Consider the following 16500-nt stretch of genomic DNA (forward strand, 5'->3'; position numbering starts at 1 on the left):
CAGCTAGCTCTGCTTCATGGCAGCCAGCTCAAGGGCGCTATAGAAAAAGCGTCCTTCGCGAGTGTTTCTCGTCCTCTCCCTCTCCCTCACCTAAACGAGGGTGGAAGGAGTCGAACTTATCGAGACCGCTGAAGCGTCATATGAAGCAAGACATTGATTCAAGCCCAGAGCGCTTCTCGGATGACGCCCCGTCTGCTATTAAGAAGGCGAAGGTGGCGTCAGCGTCACCTGACGCTTATGAGGAAGTACCACATCATGCTTCTTCCCCGAGTGATGACGAGAGGCGTCATGCACTAGACGTAGGGAGAAGCCTCAAGAAAGATAATTATGGCGGTTCAGGAACACTGTCATCTCTTGTGGGAGTTTTAGCGCCCCGTCGGAAGGACGTGACGCTTCCAATTAAGAAGTCTCGTCCTCTCGCACCTGCTCGAAGAACGGGGGCTGACGAGAGTGTCATAAGACAAGAAGATCGAAAGACGTCTTTTAGAAGTGAAGCGTCATTTCAAGCGGATCTTAGACGTGACGCTCCGTCCAAGATTGTGACGCCGAGTAGGAAGCCCTTAGAGAGCGAAGCGTCTTCCAGACGCGAAGCGTCATTCAAGAACGTCAACAAGAAGACGTCATACATGACGCTCGGAGAACTGGGAAGCGTCATACAAGAGACGTCTTCTACGCGCAAGAAGAGAAGCCGCAGGTTGTGACGCCTTCCAGGTCGATCAAAACGGGAAAAAGGAAGATCTTTCATTCCCTTAGCCCCTCTCCGATCAGGAGTTTGTCTCCTCCAGAAGAGGAAAGTTCTGAAAGGAGAACAGAAACTCAGAATTATCACGAGTTGGAGCAAAACTCGGATGATGACGATCATGGAAGAGAGGGCTTGTCTAACTATAAGGTGTTGACTACCCTGCTTCTGGAGGAATACGGAGACGAGTTGACTCCGGCTGCTCCTCCTTCTCCGCGCTCGCTCTTTGTTTTCGAGTGCGAAGGCGAAGAAGCCTTCGTCTTTTCTCAAGATGAAGAAGCCCACCATCTCGATGAAGCGGGCTTTACACGCCTTAGACTCCTGGATGAAGTCGAAGAAAGACTTAGTCAGGACAGTATTTTGCATGCCTCCAGCAAGATTAGCTGGGAAAAGAGGCATATGGTACAAGACGGGGGAGGATATGGGTATCGCTCTCCCTTCTACTACAGAGGCAGACTTTTCGACGTTAGTTGACGCTTCAAGGCGTCCAAGTCTTAATTCTGCTCGCATTACATGGAGTATTTCAGAACTGGATCATCTCCTCAAGGGACTTTTCCATGTATTGGAAGTCTTCAACTTCTTAGATTGGTCCCTTGGGGTGATGTCCAAAAGAAAGCTCACGATTCGCAGGGAATCGAAACCTGAAGCCCTGTTATTTGCATTTTGTCTTGCATCGACAAAGCAGTACAGGATGGATCTTTGGAAGTCTCTCATTATTTGGAGCAGGTCTTTTGAAGAAAAGGACAGTGTATGGCGCCTTCTTAACAAAGGCAGTCTCGCATGCTCAGAGGGCAGCTCTACTATATGCACCTCTGTCGGACTATTTGTTCCCTTCTAAGTTAGTGAAGGACGTAGCTCACTCTTTAAACTGAGAAGGCGACACAGGATCTTCTGACGCAGTCAACTAGGAAGAAGAAACCTGCTTTTAGTTTCGGACAAGAAAGAACCTAGCACTTCTATGCAGCCCTTTCGAGGTGGTCCGATCTCCAGACCTCCCGCAAGAAGGAAGGCTCCAGAGAGAAGAGGTAGGTCCGCCTTTCGTCCCTTTAAAAAGGGAAAATGAAACATTTCTCCTCCAAGCACCAGTAGGGCCAGGCTCCTGGGATTTGTGGAGGCCTGGACACTGATAGACGCAGACGCGTCTTCACTAAATATCATAAGGAAGGGATATCGTATCCCTTTCCTGAATACTCCGCCCCTAACGTCAATACCAAGGGAACTATCAGCCAAGTACAAGGATCCTGTGCTGAGGATACTCTTCGATCGATGGTGGAACAATGTGGGACAAGAGTGCAGTAGAACTAGTACTGGATCAAAACTCCCCGGGGTTTTACAATCGCCTTTTTTCTAGTGGCGAAAGCCTCGGGAGGCTGGAGACCAGTACTAGACGTCAGCGCTCTGAACAAATTTGTTCAGAAGGAGAAGTTCTCCATGGAGACTTCTGCTTCAGTCCTAGCGTCATTACGACAAGGAGATTGGATGGTGTCTCTAGATCTCCAAGACGCCTACTTTCACGTCCCGATCCACCCTTCGTCGAAGAAGTACCTCCGTTTCATGACGGGGGGAAGGATTCTTCAGTTCAGAGCCTTGTGTTTCGGCCTGTCCACAGCTCCTCAGGTCTTCACAAGCCTGATGAGGAATGTGGCGAGATTTCTTCATCTCAAAGGAGTGAATGTCTCTATGTACCTAGACGACTGGCTCATCAGGGCCAGATCGGAGAGACAGTGCTTGGAGGACCTAAAGTTAACTCTGGATTTGACCAAGGCGTTGGGATTGCTTGTGAACCTCGAGAAGTCTCAACTGACCCCCAGACAAGACCTAGTCTATCTGGGGATTCGGATGGATTCTCGGGGTTTTCGAGTTTTTCCTTCGCAAGAGAGAACCGCAAAAGGTTTGAGGATAATCTCTCTCTTCTTAGAGAAACAACAAACGTCAGCGAGGAATGGTTGAGCCCTTCTGGGGACGCTTTCCTCGCTGGAACAGTTCTTCCCACTAGGAAGACTTCATATCCGTCCACTTCAATTCTTCCTCAAGAAGTCTTGGAGCTGGAAAACCGGGCAACTGTCGGACGTTTTTCCCATTCCAGTGGAGATAAAGGCACACCTACAGTGGTGGTTGCTACCTCTGGAAGAGAACAAAGGGATCTCTCTAAGAACTCAGAACCCAGACCTAGTGTTGTTCTCCGACGCGTCGGAGACGGGTTGGGGAGCGACATTAGGCTCAGAGGAAGTGTCAGGCACCTGGGAACCAGCACAGGTGTCCTGGCACATAAACTGCAAAGAGCTCTTCGCCGTACACCTGGCCTTGAAGAGCCTAGAACCTCTGGTGAGAGACAAGGTAGTGCAAGTAAACGTGGACAACACCACCGCACTTGCCTACATTCGGAAACAGGGAGGAACTCACTCCTCGTTCCTTTACGAACTCACGAGGGATCTATTACTTTGGACGTCTCACAGGAACATCTCCCTGCTGACAAGGTTCGTACAGGGAGTAAGGAATGTGAGGGCGGACAGGCTCAGCAGGAGGAACCAGGTCCTTCATACAGAATGGACTCTGCACGAGGAAGTGTGTCTCGATCTCTGGTCTCTGTGGGGAACTCCTCATGTGGATCTCTTCGCAACATACATTTCAAAAAGGCTCCCAGTGTTTTGCTTGGTCGTGGAAGATCCAAGAGCAATTATGGTAGACGCCTTCCTGCTAAACTGGTCTCGAGTGGACGTTTACGCTTTTCCCCCATTCAAAATCCTGGGGTGTTAGTAATGAAAAAGTTTGTGGCGTCAAAAGAGACGAGGATGACATTAATAGCCCCTTTTGGCCGGCCCAGGAATGGTTCAGCGGAGGTGGTAGAGTGGATCGTAGACTTTCCAAGATCCTACCAGGAAGGACGGATCTTCTCAAACAACCACACTTCAAGAGGTCCACCATCAAAACCTCCCCGCTCTCGCTCTGACTGCCTTTCGACTATCGAAAGACTTGTCAGAGCGAGAGGCTTTTCTCGCGAAAGTGGCAAGCGCGATCGCGAGAGCTCGCAGAACCTCCACTACGAAAGTATACCAGTCGAAGTGGGAGGTCTTTAGAAGGTGGTGTAGAGCCAAGAAGTTGTCCTCCTCCTCTACCTCTATAGCGGAAATTGCTGATTTCTTGCTATTCCTGAGAGTAAAATCTCATCTAGCCGTATCCACAATAAAGGGATACAGAAGTATGCTCTCGGCTGGTATTCAGGAACAGAGGGTTAGATCTGGCAAATAACAAAGATCTCCACGATCTCATAAGATCTTTTGAGACTTCAAAGTCTAAGGAACCAGTACCTCCGAACTGGAACTTGGATGTTAGTCCTCAATATCTGTCTCGGATAGATTCGAGCCTCCGCATCTGGCATCATTTAGGGACATAACTAGAAAAATGCCTATTCCTTTTATCATTAGCGACAGCAAAAAGGATTAGTGAGTTACAAGCTCTGCAGGATAAAGTAGGATTCAAGGGAGACTCGGCTATTTGCTCGTTTAAGACCTTGTTTTTAGCGAAAAACGAGAATCCCACCCACGAATCCCTGGCCTAGGTCATTCGAAGTCAAAGGAATGTCGAGTCTCGTAGGCAGAGAAGCAGAGAGGTCTCTATGCCCTGTTAGAGCTCTGAAGTTCTATCTTCAGAGGAAGCGTCAGTTGGGAGGCTCTAGACAAGGTCTTTGGTGCGCGGTAAAAGACCCCACAAGACTAATGTCCAAGAATGCTCTAGCGTTCTTTGTAAGAAACGTCATTACGGACGCTCATAAGGTCTGTCCTGACGAACAATTGCAACTACTGAGAGTAAAGCTCATGAAGTAGAGCGGTTTGCGACGTCTCTCGCGTTTTATAAGAATATGTCGCTTAAAACATTATAGATACGACATATTGGAGATGCAACTCAGTGTTTGCATCTCATTACTTGAAAGACGTGCGTGTGACGTATGAGAAGTGCTTTTCTCTAGGTCCTATCGTATCGGCAGATACGGTTTCTGGGTACGGGAGCTGACACCAATCCTTAAATGTATATACTTTTCTTCTTTTTGGATATGATCGAATCTCTTCGAACAATGGAGGATTCAGGCTCGCAGGGCGGCCGTCTATGTTGTTCATAAGAGAATTCTCGTATATCCAATTAGTTGAGTATAATTTTTTTTTTTTTGAAAAATTATGTATGTGTGCGTAGTGGTTTTTTGAGTTACGGTTGTTGTGACGAGTTCGGGGATAACTCGTAACAATCCTTAGTTCTAACACATGGTTAGGATCAGGTGGTCGGGATTGGTTGTGTGCTCCTTCATAAGGTGTATTGTCATATAAGTGGATCAGCACCCATTGACAAAGTCCTTTTAGGCTCTGCTGAGTAAGTGGGTAAGACCCCATCGGCAGACCCACAAGAACTCTTGGCCATAGATCACATATCTCGCTAAATTGTTTCTTGAGTATGCAGACTACTGGGCAAACACCCACCAAGTCTACCACCTATCAGGTAGGAACCAAGGTTTTATTTATACCTACAACATATGTTGTTTACCTGTCTATTCCATATAGTAGCTGTCTCTTACCCTCCACCGAAGGGTGCCAATCAGCTATGTATATATCTGACAGGTAAGTTGATTGTATGAAAATGATATTGTTATGTTACAATAAAGTTTCATACATACTTACCTGGCAGATATATACAATTAAAGGCCCACCCAGCCTCCCCGCAGGAGACAGGTGGAAGAGAGAAAATATGATAGAAAACGGGGATGGTTCCTAGTCCTGCCACCCAGGGTCAGGCCCGGTAGATCACCTGACCTACCTGTAGCGAGTGGCGCGAAATTTGAATTTCTGTCGGTGGGACGGAAGGAGTCTTAGCTATGTATATATCTGCCAGGTAAGTATGTATGAAACTTTATTGTAACATAACAATATCATTTTTATAATAAAATAGTTTTATTTATACTTACCAAGCAATTATTTGATTCGAGCCCTCCCCCCATAGGTGGAGCTGGTGGCCAAAATCCATTTGAAGAGGTGTGTTGACGTCATACCCTTTTACCGGAGGTGGGTGGTAAATAGTTACCTGCACTAATGATGGTGACGCCCCGTAGGAATCCTACAGCTGAATAATTGCTTGGTAAATATGAATAATACATAATTTTATTATAAAAATATCATTTTTAAGCACAGCATTTGCATTTACAGTAATACATAAATTTGTTTTGTAGTGAATGTTGTCTGTGCTGCTTTGTCAGAAGTAGATAATTTTATAGTAGTACATATCTTCTCTTTAATGTAAAACTATGGTACAGTCATTCTCTCAGTACTATAACATATTTTGTTTTTACCTAATATTTGTGGGTGGTGCCTCTTTGCTTGAATTCTTATAGCGTATCTTAATTGCAGCTTGTTTTTTATATCTTTGTAGATATATGTATCTTATTTTCATATCTATATATGTACCATTCTTCCTGTTCAGGCCGGTCTTGATGGCCTAGTTCTGAGATGCAATGGTATCAATAGTCCGAGTCTGCTAATCGTAGTCATCTCCCTCTCTGGTTTCATGGACAAAGGACATGATTTCATCATTGAGGTGTTGATAATTCTTATGAACCTTAAAGATAAAAATTTTGAGTGAGTGCTCAGCTGTCTGTAAACTCCTCCAAGTGTTCATAGTGTACAGTTTTCTGGCACTCATTGATCTGCCTTGTACATAGGTAATTTTCAGTCAGAGGAAGAAAGAAATTAAAGGAAATTTGGTGGTGATTGTTATTTCAGTAGGTAATTTTCAGTCAGAGGAAGAAAGAAATTAAAGGAAATTTGGTGGTGATTGTTATTTCAGTCAGGACCAGTGGGAAGAGCTCATTTGAGAATGCAATTATGCCTCTAGATGAGAGAAGAATATTATATGATATAAAAGCACAACCAATTGACAGTGTTATTTTGTTGTAGACAGAATTAGTAGCTCTAGTAAGCTGTACATTCTGCAATGGGAAGTCCTTGATTACACTCTTCTGTAAAAATTATATTTGTATATGAAATTTTGTCTATGGTAGGAATTCATTGAATTCAGAGACTGCACCCAGGGAATGAATCTTGCTTACTTGAAAGGGCATTTGAATGCTACGATTGTAGTATTTACAACCCCAACCATTCTGTTGTATCTAAGGAATGGTTTTCTTGGGTGTGAATGAGGATGTTTCAGTGAATGAATTTCATGACCAGCTAAAAGCTTCATATGGAAAGTAAAAACCTGATACTGCCAAGAACTATATTAGTTTCCTACATCTACATTCTCTCTCTCAAGACAAGAGACTAGAAGGCTTTGCATTTCAACAAATTATCTCCTGATTGGTTCACTTTGCATGGACAGGAAATATTGAAAAATAGTCTGTAGTACAGATGATAGCCAACCGTGGATTTTGTCTACAAATTCACAGCACTGCTGAATCTGCCATTTGGGCATGCTTATTATTTTAAGTGGTTTGTTATTTAAGACTCTAAATAATGAAAGATTCTATATTTTTACTGCATAGCTTTCATTGAAATGGGAAATTTCAGAAGGTATCTATGATTAGTGATTTTTTTATTTGTGGTTTTTGTATTGACTGTGCTGAAACCATCATTCATCAACCAACCTCTACTGGAAGGTGTATTAATCCTATTTCCCACCAAGATGCTGTCTGTGTTGTATTCTATTTCTTTGTGGTTACTGCTGACTTAATATATAAGTTAGTCTGTTTAGTGGTAGAAATTAGAAAAAGATTCCCTAACACCCATTTATTACTCTGGTTTTTATATACTTTACTTTATCCATGACAAATTATTTAACTTTGTGTATTAAATGTAAATAAAATCTGTATCGTTTCACTTTCAACAATTACTTTCTAAGTAAATGTTCTGTTCTTAAAGTTTGTAGTTTTAGATCAGTGTGAATTATAATTTTGCAAATAAATGTCCTCTTGGAACTGGTGTTGTTAAAAGTAATTTACCTGTTAGTGAAATAATGAAGAAGGTAGGAAAAATGCAATATTAAATACAGTTTATTATGAAAAATATATAACTATTGATTTTGGGCAGAAGTTCTCAAAGCATTTTCAACATTTTGTTTCTGTTAAATTTTTCATTGAAGCCTAAACTTGCCAATTTAAGAAAGATATTAAATGATTCATTGAGTAATAATACTTCAAGGAGTTTTAACACTATAATCTGCACTTGTTTCCGATGGTTGGACAACCAAACTAGTTTTACCTACTGAATTCATTAGTCTGAAGAGATGACTGTTTCGAATAGCCGAACAACAATGGATTGTCAACCTTGAATAGTAATTCAGTCTTGTGTTGCCACAAAGCCTCTACAATTACATAACCCTGTTGAATGTATCATTTGAATTTCTTATCATTCAGTATTCCTTACAGCCTACAATTTACGAAAGATAATACTAGTTTTAGAGATATTGGCAGATCATTTAAGATTTAGGAGTAATAGAGACAGGAGGAATAGTAATCTTAAAGAATATGTAGATTGACAAAATACTTACGATATAAGTGTAATGGAAACGGGAGGGAAAATCTCATATATACAAGGATGTGTAAGTTTATTTAATCTGGGCATTGAAGTTCCAGCTTTAGCTAATTTATCCACATCTAGAAGTTTGATGTGGTGGTTTAACCATTTTACTCATTACCTATCTCATTCCTGGACTCATGAATTCTTTCATTTGTACTTAGCAATGTGGAAGGGGCCATTTATTCAACATAGATTTGACTGTCATGCAGTGCATTATTCCTCTTAATCTTTAGGAAAGACATTGTGGTTTGGCTCCCAAGATTTTGTCTGATTGCAGGATTTATATTGTTGTGTTTGGTATTAAAGAACCAGAATAGTAATTGTTAATTGGAATGATATACATGTGTATGAAGTTTTCTGGGAAGTCAGGAAGAGATTTTTACAGTATTCAGTGTGTCCCTCTTGGAGTATAAGACATCCTGAGAGACAATGTATAGTGCTACCAGAAATATAAAATTATTCATTAAAATTGATACTTTAGTTAGGATGTAGAAGATTCACAAATTTTAGAGAGCTTTTCATATTTTCCATGTGAAAATATTCCCTAAGGCTTTTATATTCCCCATGCTTACAAAGATATGGTATATTTACTTAGAAGTGTATTGTTAGTGCAGTAAATGGAAAGGCTTCAGAAGTAGGGTTCTGTTAACTTTTTAAGATACATCAGTAGGGGATTGGGTCCCAAGACACCTTGGTGGTAAATCCACACTTACCTCTTATGGGTATAGTAGCTATATTTTCTCTACATATCTCACTGTAAATTTGTTTTAAATAACATTGTAGTGGCCATTGGGTAATTTTGAAGCTGAATTCTTGTACTTTATTGTAGTACTATGTCCAGAAATGGAAAACAACAAGATGGGTAGATTTCTGAGCACCTTCCCCAGCTCTTGATATTGCTGTAGAATTTGGGTCTTACTGTATTTTTTATTATTCGCGTTCTCCGGATTCACAAACTCATGCATTTGCGGATTTCTCTCTGGACCATATCTACCCCGTATTCGCGGGAGATTCGCTTATTCGTAGTATTTTTCTATTTAGAAATATCCTCAAATTCCTGTTTTTTTTTTTTTATCACTGTCATCATAAAATGGACTTTTTGTGATAAATCTATTAAAGTAAACTAGGTACAGAAGTTTTTAGTGGGTTTTTCTTGAGTTTTAACTAACAAAACAGGCTGTTTTCAGTGTTTTATAGGGGTTCCTTCCAACTATTCGCAGATTCTAACATCCCCCACGAATACAGGGTGGTGACAGGGGGACCACTGTACTGTAATAGAGCAGTGTTACATACTTCATCTATTTGTTGTTTGTGAGATGGGTTTATTAAATTTTATTCTTAAAAATATTTTACCTCTTATAAATGATCTACATATTGATGTAGGAACTTTTGTAGCAAAATACCAAGTTAATTTGCAACTTTAGAAAGACTTGAAGAGTCCTCTGGAGTTAAAGTGAAATGAATTATAGCTCTAAACTCATGTTGTATATCGAAACCTTTTATCTCCTCTGTTTAATTTCCCGTGCCATTATTTCCATTGGCAGTCTGTTCAGATAATTGATGATCATAAGAGCTTTTTATAATTATAAATAAAAAAGCAGTAATTGCCTTAATATGTATAGTAGGTATTGTCATTTTTGTTCAGATTTTGTAGGTGTGTTATGTTTTGAGACTGTCAACATTTTAAAAATTAAATGTTGTATGTTAGTGAATGTTTTGAGAATTCTTAATTTAGAATATGCGTACTGGTATTATTTTTACTAAATGAAGTCCAGTTTCAATACTGCTCGTTATTGCAGAGAAAGAATTTATTTTTTTATCTGAAAGCTTTGCTAATTTCACAAATTATTGAGTTATGCTTTTATTTTCTCGTAATCACCCATAAAGGTAAATTCAGCTTCAGTATTTACAAGCTAAGAATTTTTGCCTGAAGCATGTGGTGCTTGCAATATTCAAAAATGATAGATTCCTTTGTGATGTTTTCCAGATGGGAAGATAAACAAGTTGAAATGATGGAGATGATGGGTAATGTACAAGCCAAACAGAAATATGAACAGCATGTTCCAGCTTGTTACAGAATACCTCAGTCAGGAGATCCCCCGTGAGTAAAAGCTTTTGGTTGTTTTGTCATTGCTTTAAGTTTTAACTAGTAAGTTTTATGAAAATGGTATTTATCTAGCACAGTTTCTCCAGGTGTGATTACCGTATATTTCGGCGTATAAGTCGACCCTTTAGCCCCCAAAAATTATGCCAAAATTAGGGGGTCGACTTATCTAACGGTAACAAAAAGTGAATCTTTATTATTTTGGCATATCGGTACAGGAATCCAGGCTTTACAGTTGGCTAATAACAATGACAGCCTTGTTGAGGTAACTATGTATGTAAATACCAGTATTAAAAACATTTCACACTGTAATACGACAATAATAATAGTACATTAGAACATCCATTACCTTAAATAAAATGAAACAAATCAAAGTAACTTGAAGAAACCCCAATCGCACAGCAAGTGTAAACATTGCGTAGCTATTTGTAGTACAGTAATTGAGAAGGATGCGTTCACTCTGACAGTTTTGTATTTACTGGGGTATTGTTAAAAATCATTTATGGTATGAAATCATTATTTATCACTTTAAATAAAATAAAAAAAATTGTATTTTAATAGTAAATATGTATTTAAAATCCTTCAAAATTACTTGAGTCATCGTCACTTGAATTAAACAATTCATCAGACAAATTATCATTCACGGTTTCATCATAAGGATCCCAGTTTGAATCTGGTGAATCAACAGCAGGTTCATTTTCCCTTAAATGAGCCTGTTTATTCCATAGAAGAACCAATGGTCAAGAAATATTCCAACATAATAATAAAATACCGGCACGTCGTTTTTACAACCCAATCAAAACATTAACTTGAGTGACAGTTTGTACATACATATATACGTAGGCTGTTATGCAGCGTTAGTTAGCGCTTTGTTTGTTTACATTACACTCGAGTATCTTTCGTTTCGTCATTTCTAATGATATTTGCTGGTATTCATCTTTTATATATTACACAAGTTTGTTAATATACCGAGTATATTACCTGTATTTCTTATGGTAAGTAGAGCAACATATGTACCGTAATAACATTCAGGTTATATTTTATATGATACGTTTTACCCTGCTGCTTATTTTGAGCGTACGGTTGACCTCACATTTTATAGGTCGACTAATATACCCGATATTAGTTAAAATCATAAAATTTACTCAGAATTGGGGGGTCGACTTATCTTCCGGTCGACGTATACGCCGAAATATACGGTAAATGTGTTATATTTAATATTTTCAGTTGCAATATATCTTTAAGATGACTGATACTAGTATCAGACTAATATGTACAGTGTTAGTACTATCAGACTAATATGTAGTAATGTTCTTAAGGAGTAAGGTAAATGTATTTATTTCTCATAAGTAAACTTTTGATATCATAGCAACATGCTTTGTGGCTATATTATCTTGGGCTTAATTGTAAAGTAGGTTTATAGTTTTTAATTCATAATTCAAATTCAGGAATTCAAAACTTTATTCAAATTAATATAACTAGTAAACATATACAACAATATAAAAGTAATGGTAAAAGATTTTTCCCTTGGGTCATATACAACCTAATGAAATGAGCTAAAACACAAATCATCTAGAATTTCTTTCAGTTGTACAAAATTTAAGATACAAGAACTAAAATCTTCTGTACAGTCAATAAATTCTGTAGTTGCTACTATGTACTTTTTCCATTCTTCTCCTGAGATAATTTCCTTTTAACTTCCTGTTGTTCATACGCGAACAAACCTTCGGTCTCAACAGTAAGATAGAAATTCCTGTTTTCTTGTACACAAAAGGTTATTAATATTTACATTAGTACATTTGGCATGAAAGAAAGGTTTCGATATACTAATATACATTGTCTGCTAGTAAAACAATTTATAAATTGAAATTATTACTGCATGCAAATGATTAAGTATACCAACTTCAGAGAAATTATAGCATCTTACTGGTGTGATTAAATTACAATGTGTCCTCTTGTGTACACCTAAGAGCCTGCGAGAGCCCATCCACCAAGCTATCCAGGTCTCTCGTGTCAATCATCTGCCAATTATATAAATTAGATCTGTGAAACTGGGGTAATTTGTATTAAAAAATTTTTTATTCTTGCATCCCTTTTTGTATTAAATTTTTTTTTATTCTTGCATCCCTTTTAAGTGCTGTTGAAGAGTAGTAATTTTTGCTGTTGAAGAGCAGTAATTTTTATTTTAGTTCCGTTTTAATTTTCAAGGGAAAAGGTTTATAAAATGTGAATTCTGTTGTAGGAAACACAGTTTAGTACTTAAAAATATTTTTTGTCTGATAAAGGATTGTTGAATACAACCCATCATTGCAGCACATTCTTTTTGTTAAAGGGATAGCAGTAATATCATCATCATTTATTCTGGCATTTGCAGTCTAACTTACCTGGAATAACTATCTTTGCCACTTGCTTGGTGAGTGTCCGTCATTTGGTCTTCTTCCATCATCTTCCATTAAGGACCCATTACTTAAGGACATTCCCACAGGCTGGAGATTGTCCATTATGAATCCTTCTCAAAGAACCTCTCAGTGCCAACTCCCAATCCTGGTTTTGTGAATGGACTTCTGTCATGTCGTGATCTTAAACCATCTGCTTCATTCTCCCTCCCTGAATAGTAATTCAGGCTATTAACCCTCTTACGCCGGAGCCCTAAAAATCAAAACGTCTCCCGTATGCCGGGCCTGGTTTGGAGTGAGCGCGGAAGTGGAAAAAATAATTTTTTTAAAAAATTACAGCGCGCGTACTTTTGAAGATTAAGAGTTCATTTTTGGCTCCTTTTTTTGTCATTGCCTGAAGTTTAGAATGCAACCATCAGAAATGAAAAATAATATCATTATCATATGTAAATAATGCGATATATGGTAGCGAAAAAAAAAAAAATTCATACATAATTGTATTCAAATCACGCTGTGCAGAAAACGGTCAAAGCTAACCAGTTACTTTTTTTTGCGTTGTATTGTACACTAAATTGCGATCATTTTGATATATAATACATTGTAAAACAATAAAAGCAACACCGGAAAAATATTATCACAAAATGATGTACGAATTCGTAACGAGCGGACGTAAAAAAATGTTATTTTCAAAAATTCACCGTAATTCTAAATAATGTTCTAGAGACTTCCAATTTGTTTCAAAATTAAGACAACAGATTGAATATTACGATACTGTAAGAGTTTTAGATTAGAATTGCAGATTTCGACCATTTCGGACGAGTTAAATTTGACCGAATGTCGAAATTTTAATATATATATTTTTTATATGGACATATTTCGAAGATGGAAAAAGCTACAACCTTCAATTATTTTTTATTGTATTCTTCATGAATTTGCGCACATTTTGATATATGAAACTCTATAAAAAGGCTAATATGAAAAGGAGCAAATATTAGGATAATGCCATGTACGTATTTCGGAGACTTGCGGCCGCGAATCGGCGCGCGGAGTGAAGGTAAATATATTTTTCAAAAATTCACCATAAATCACAATATTGTTTTAGAGACTTCAAATTTGTTTCAAAATGAAGAAAAATGACAATATTACTAGGCCGTAAGAGTTTTAGCTTACAATTGCGTTTTTCAACTATTTAGGTAGAGTCAAATTTGACCGAACGTGGTTTTTTTTCTATTTATCGTGATTTATATGCAACTATTTCGAAAAAAGAGAAAAGCTACAACCTTCAATCATTTTTAGTTGTATTGTACATGAAATTACGCACATTTTCATATTTTCATATATAAAACTTTATGTAACAGCTAATTTTAAATGGTGCAAACATTTCGACAATCGCACAAAAAATTCTGATTTTTTCGGAAGTTACCGCGCGAACGTAATGTTTTTTTTTTTCATAAATTTACCATAAATCGAAATATTGTGCTAGAGACTTCCAAGTCGTTGCAGAATGAAGGTAAATGATAGAATATTACTAGAATATAAGAGTTTTAGCTTACAATTGCGTTTTTCGACCATTTCGGTAGAGTCAAAGTTGACCGAAAGTTGAAATTTTTGCACAACGTTATTTATATGAAAATATTTCAAAACTGATAAAAGCTACAAGCATGGGTTGTTTTTTGTTGTATTGTGCATGAAATTGCGCACATTTCCATATATAAAACTTTATGTAACGGCAAATTTAAAAGGGTGCAAACATTAGGACAATCGCACGAAAAAATTTATCGGAAGAGTTATCGCACGAACGTAAGGAAAAAGTTTTTTAATAAATTCACCATAAATCGAAATATTGTGCTAGAGACGTCCAATTTGTTGCAAAATGAAGGCAAATGATTGAATATTACTATAATGTAAGAATTTTAGCTTACAATTGCGTTTCTCGACCCATTCTGTAGAGTCAAAGTTGACCGAAGGTTGAAATTTTTGCACTTATCGTTATTTATATGAAATATTTCAAAACTGATAAAAGCTACAATCATGAGTATTTTTTTTTTTTGTTGTATTGTGCATGAAATTGCGCACATTTTCATATATATTACTTCATGTAAAGGATAATTTAAAATGGTGCAATAATTATGTCAAAGTGACGAAATAATTTCCGAGATGTGTCACTGATACTTTTTAGTGCGATAAGAAGAAATTCGCGCTTGCGCGCCTGCGTAGCGATTGTAAAACAAAACAACGCCTTGATCCGTGAACTCCCAGCATCCCCCAAGGCGCGTGATACAAAAGTTTTCGGCTGGTAGGCCTATAAGTATTTTTCCGCGAATTTTTAAAAAAACTTTTTTGAGCGGACGTATGATACGTCCAATCGGCATACGGGAGACATTTTGACTCGACGTTTAATACGTCCAATCGGCGTAAGAGGGTTAACAAACATTTCTCTCTCTCTCTCTCTCTCTCTCTCTCTCTCTCTCTCTCTCTCTCTCTCTCTCTCTCTGGATATTTTGCTTTATGTGCCTGGGTGCATTTCACACACTAAGCAGATTAGATTTTGCATTAAAAACATTTGAGTAGAAAAAGGATCTTGGGAATTTACAAGTGCTCCCATACAATTTTAGTTTTCTGGGCTCAGCTCGTGTCGCTGCGCGAAATATCCTTTAATCTATTATTTCTAGGGTAAATGTACTAACACATACCAGAGAATAAATAAAATAAAGAAAAAGGTCAGTATAACTGACTCGCTCACCCTCCAGGAGGGTGTCGGTATGAACACTAGGCGGGAGTGAGACCACTACCACGAGCCAAATGCCAATAGAAATCTCCCACTACAAAATCCCTCCAAGAGGGGAGCCGACCCACGAGTGAGCAGCTCGTACTACTACTACTCCATCCCCTGCTGCCGACTGCTGCGCCTCTGGTGGCCATCCTTTCAAGTTTAGCGCACACGAGCGGTTGTGATATTTTTCTCTGTGTTTTTTGTGCCCTTTCATTGGATTTTCTATTATGGAGCGTGCAGCTATCGCAGCAGCTAAGTTAAGTACTCAGTATTTACGGTTAGTTGGTTTTTTCCGGCCCTGAGACAGTATTTGCCGTTTTTTTAGGTATAAATACGTCCTCGGGGTCGGAAGCATGGCAGCATGGTTCTGCCTCGTGATGGGTTCGTCTTGGTCTCCCATACCTAGAACATCCCCTTATTTATCTTCGCTCTTTATGATTATCCGCTTTACTTAGGGTACGGTCTACTCAGGTTTGTCATGCATGCATGTATTTTACCTTACGTAGGCTTCTTCTATCCAGACCCTAGTCCAGGTTCTTAGTATCGGCCTCTGACTAGCTTTGAGTGGTAGACTTGCCTTCGGGTTAGTCGTACACTCCTGGATTTTTTCTCCTGCTATATTGTTTTCTTTCTTTCATTTATTTATTTATATAACTGTGTATTTTATTATTGTTAGGTTAGTTAGGCGTCGGCTTAGCCTAGGTCCTGGCTCTTTGAGCCTATACTACCGCTCATCAGTTCGGTTGCTTCCCTATAGCATCTCTGCTGATCATTTGGTTCGGCCCAGTGGGCTTATTTGCCTCCGCTTTTCAGTTCAGTATGCTTCCCGATAGCATTTCCCTGATCAGTGGTTGTCCTAGGCTTAGTTTGTCGTATTTAGTCTTACCGCCTCGTGGTCACTTCGTGATCACGGGCCAGCCAGACGCCTGTCCAGT

General features: G+C 38.8%; 1 protein-coding gene across 5 annotated transcripts in view; it reads left to right on the forward strand.

Moving 5' to 3' along the window:
* LOC135216043 (arf-GAP with dual PH domain-containing protein 1-like) overlaps positions 1–16500 on the forward strand; it is a 99276-nt gene that overhangs the window by 25303 nt on the left and 57473 nt on the right. For all 5 annotated transcript variants that reach the window (XR_010314790.1, XR_010314789.1, XM_064251004.1 and 2 more), the window contains exon 3: positions 10280–10393. Coding sequence is in view for 3 of the 5 variants with exons in the window: in XM_064251004.1 (XP_064107074.1) it covers positions 10280–10393 (114 nt within the window). In the remaining 2 variants the exon portion in view is untranslated. The remainder of the gene's footprint in view (positions 1–10279; positions 10394–16500) is intronic.

Source organism: Macrobrachium nipponense, chromosome 6, assembly GCF_015104395.2.
Source record: "Macrobrachium nipponense isolate FS-2020 chromosome 6, ASM1510439v2, whole genome shotgun sequence".
Lineage (NCBI taxonomy): Eukaryota > Metazoa > Arthropoda > Malacostraca > Decapoda > Palaemonidae > Macrobrachium > Macrobrachium nipponense.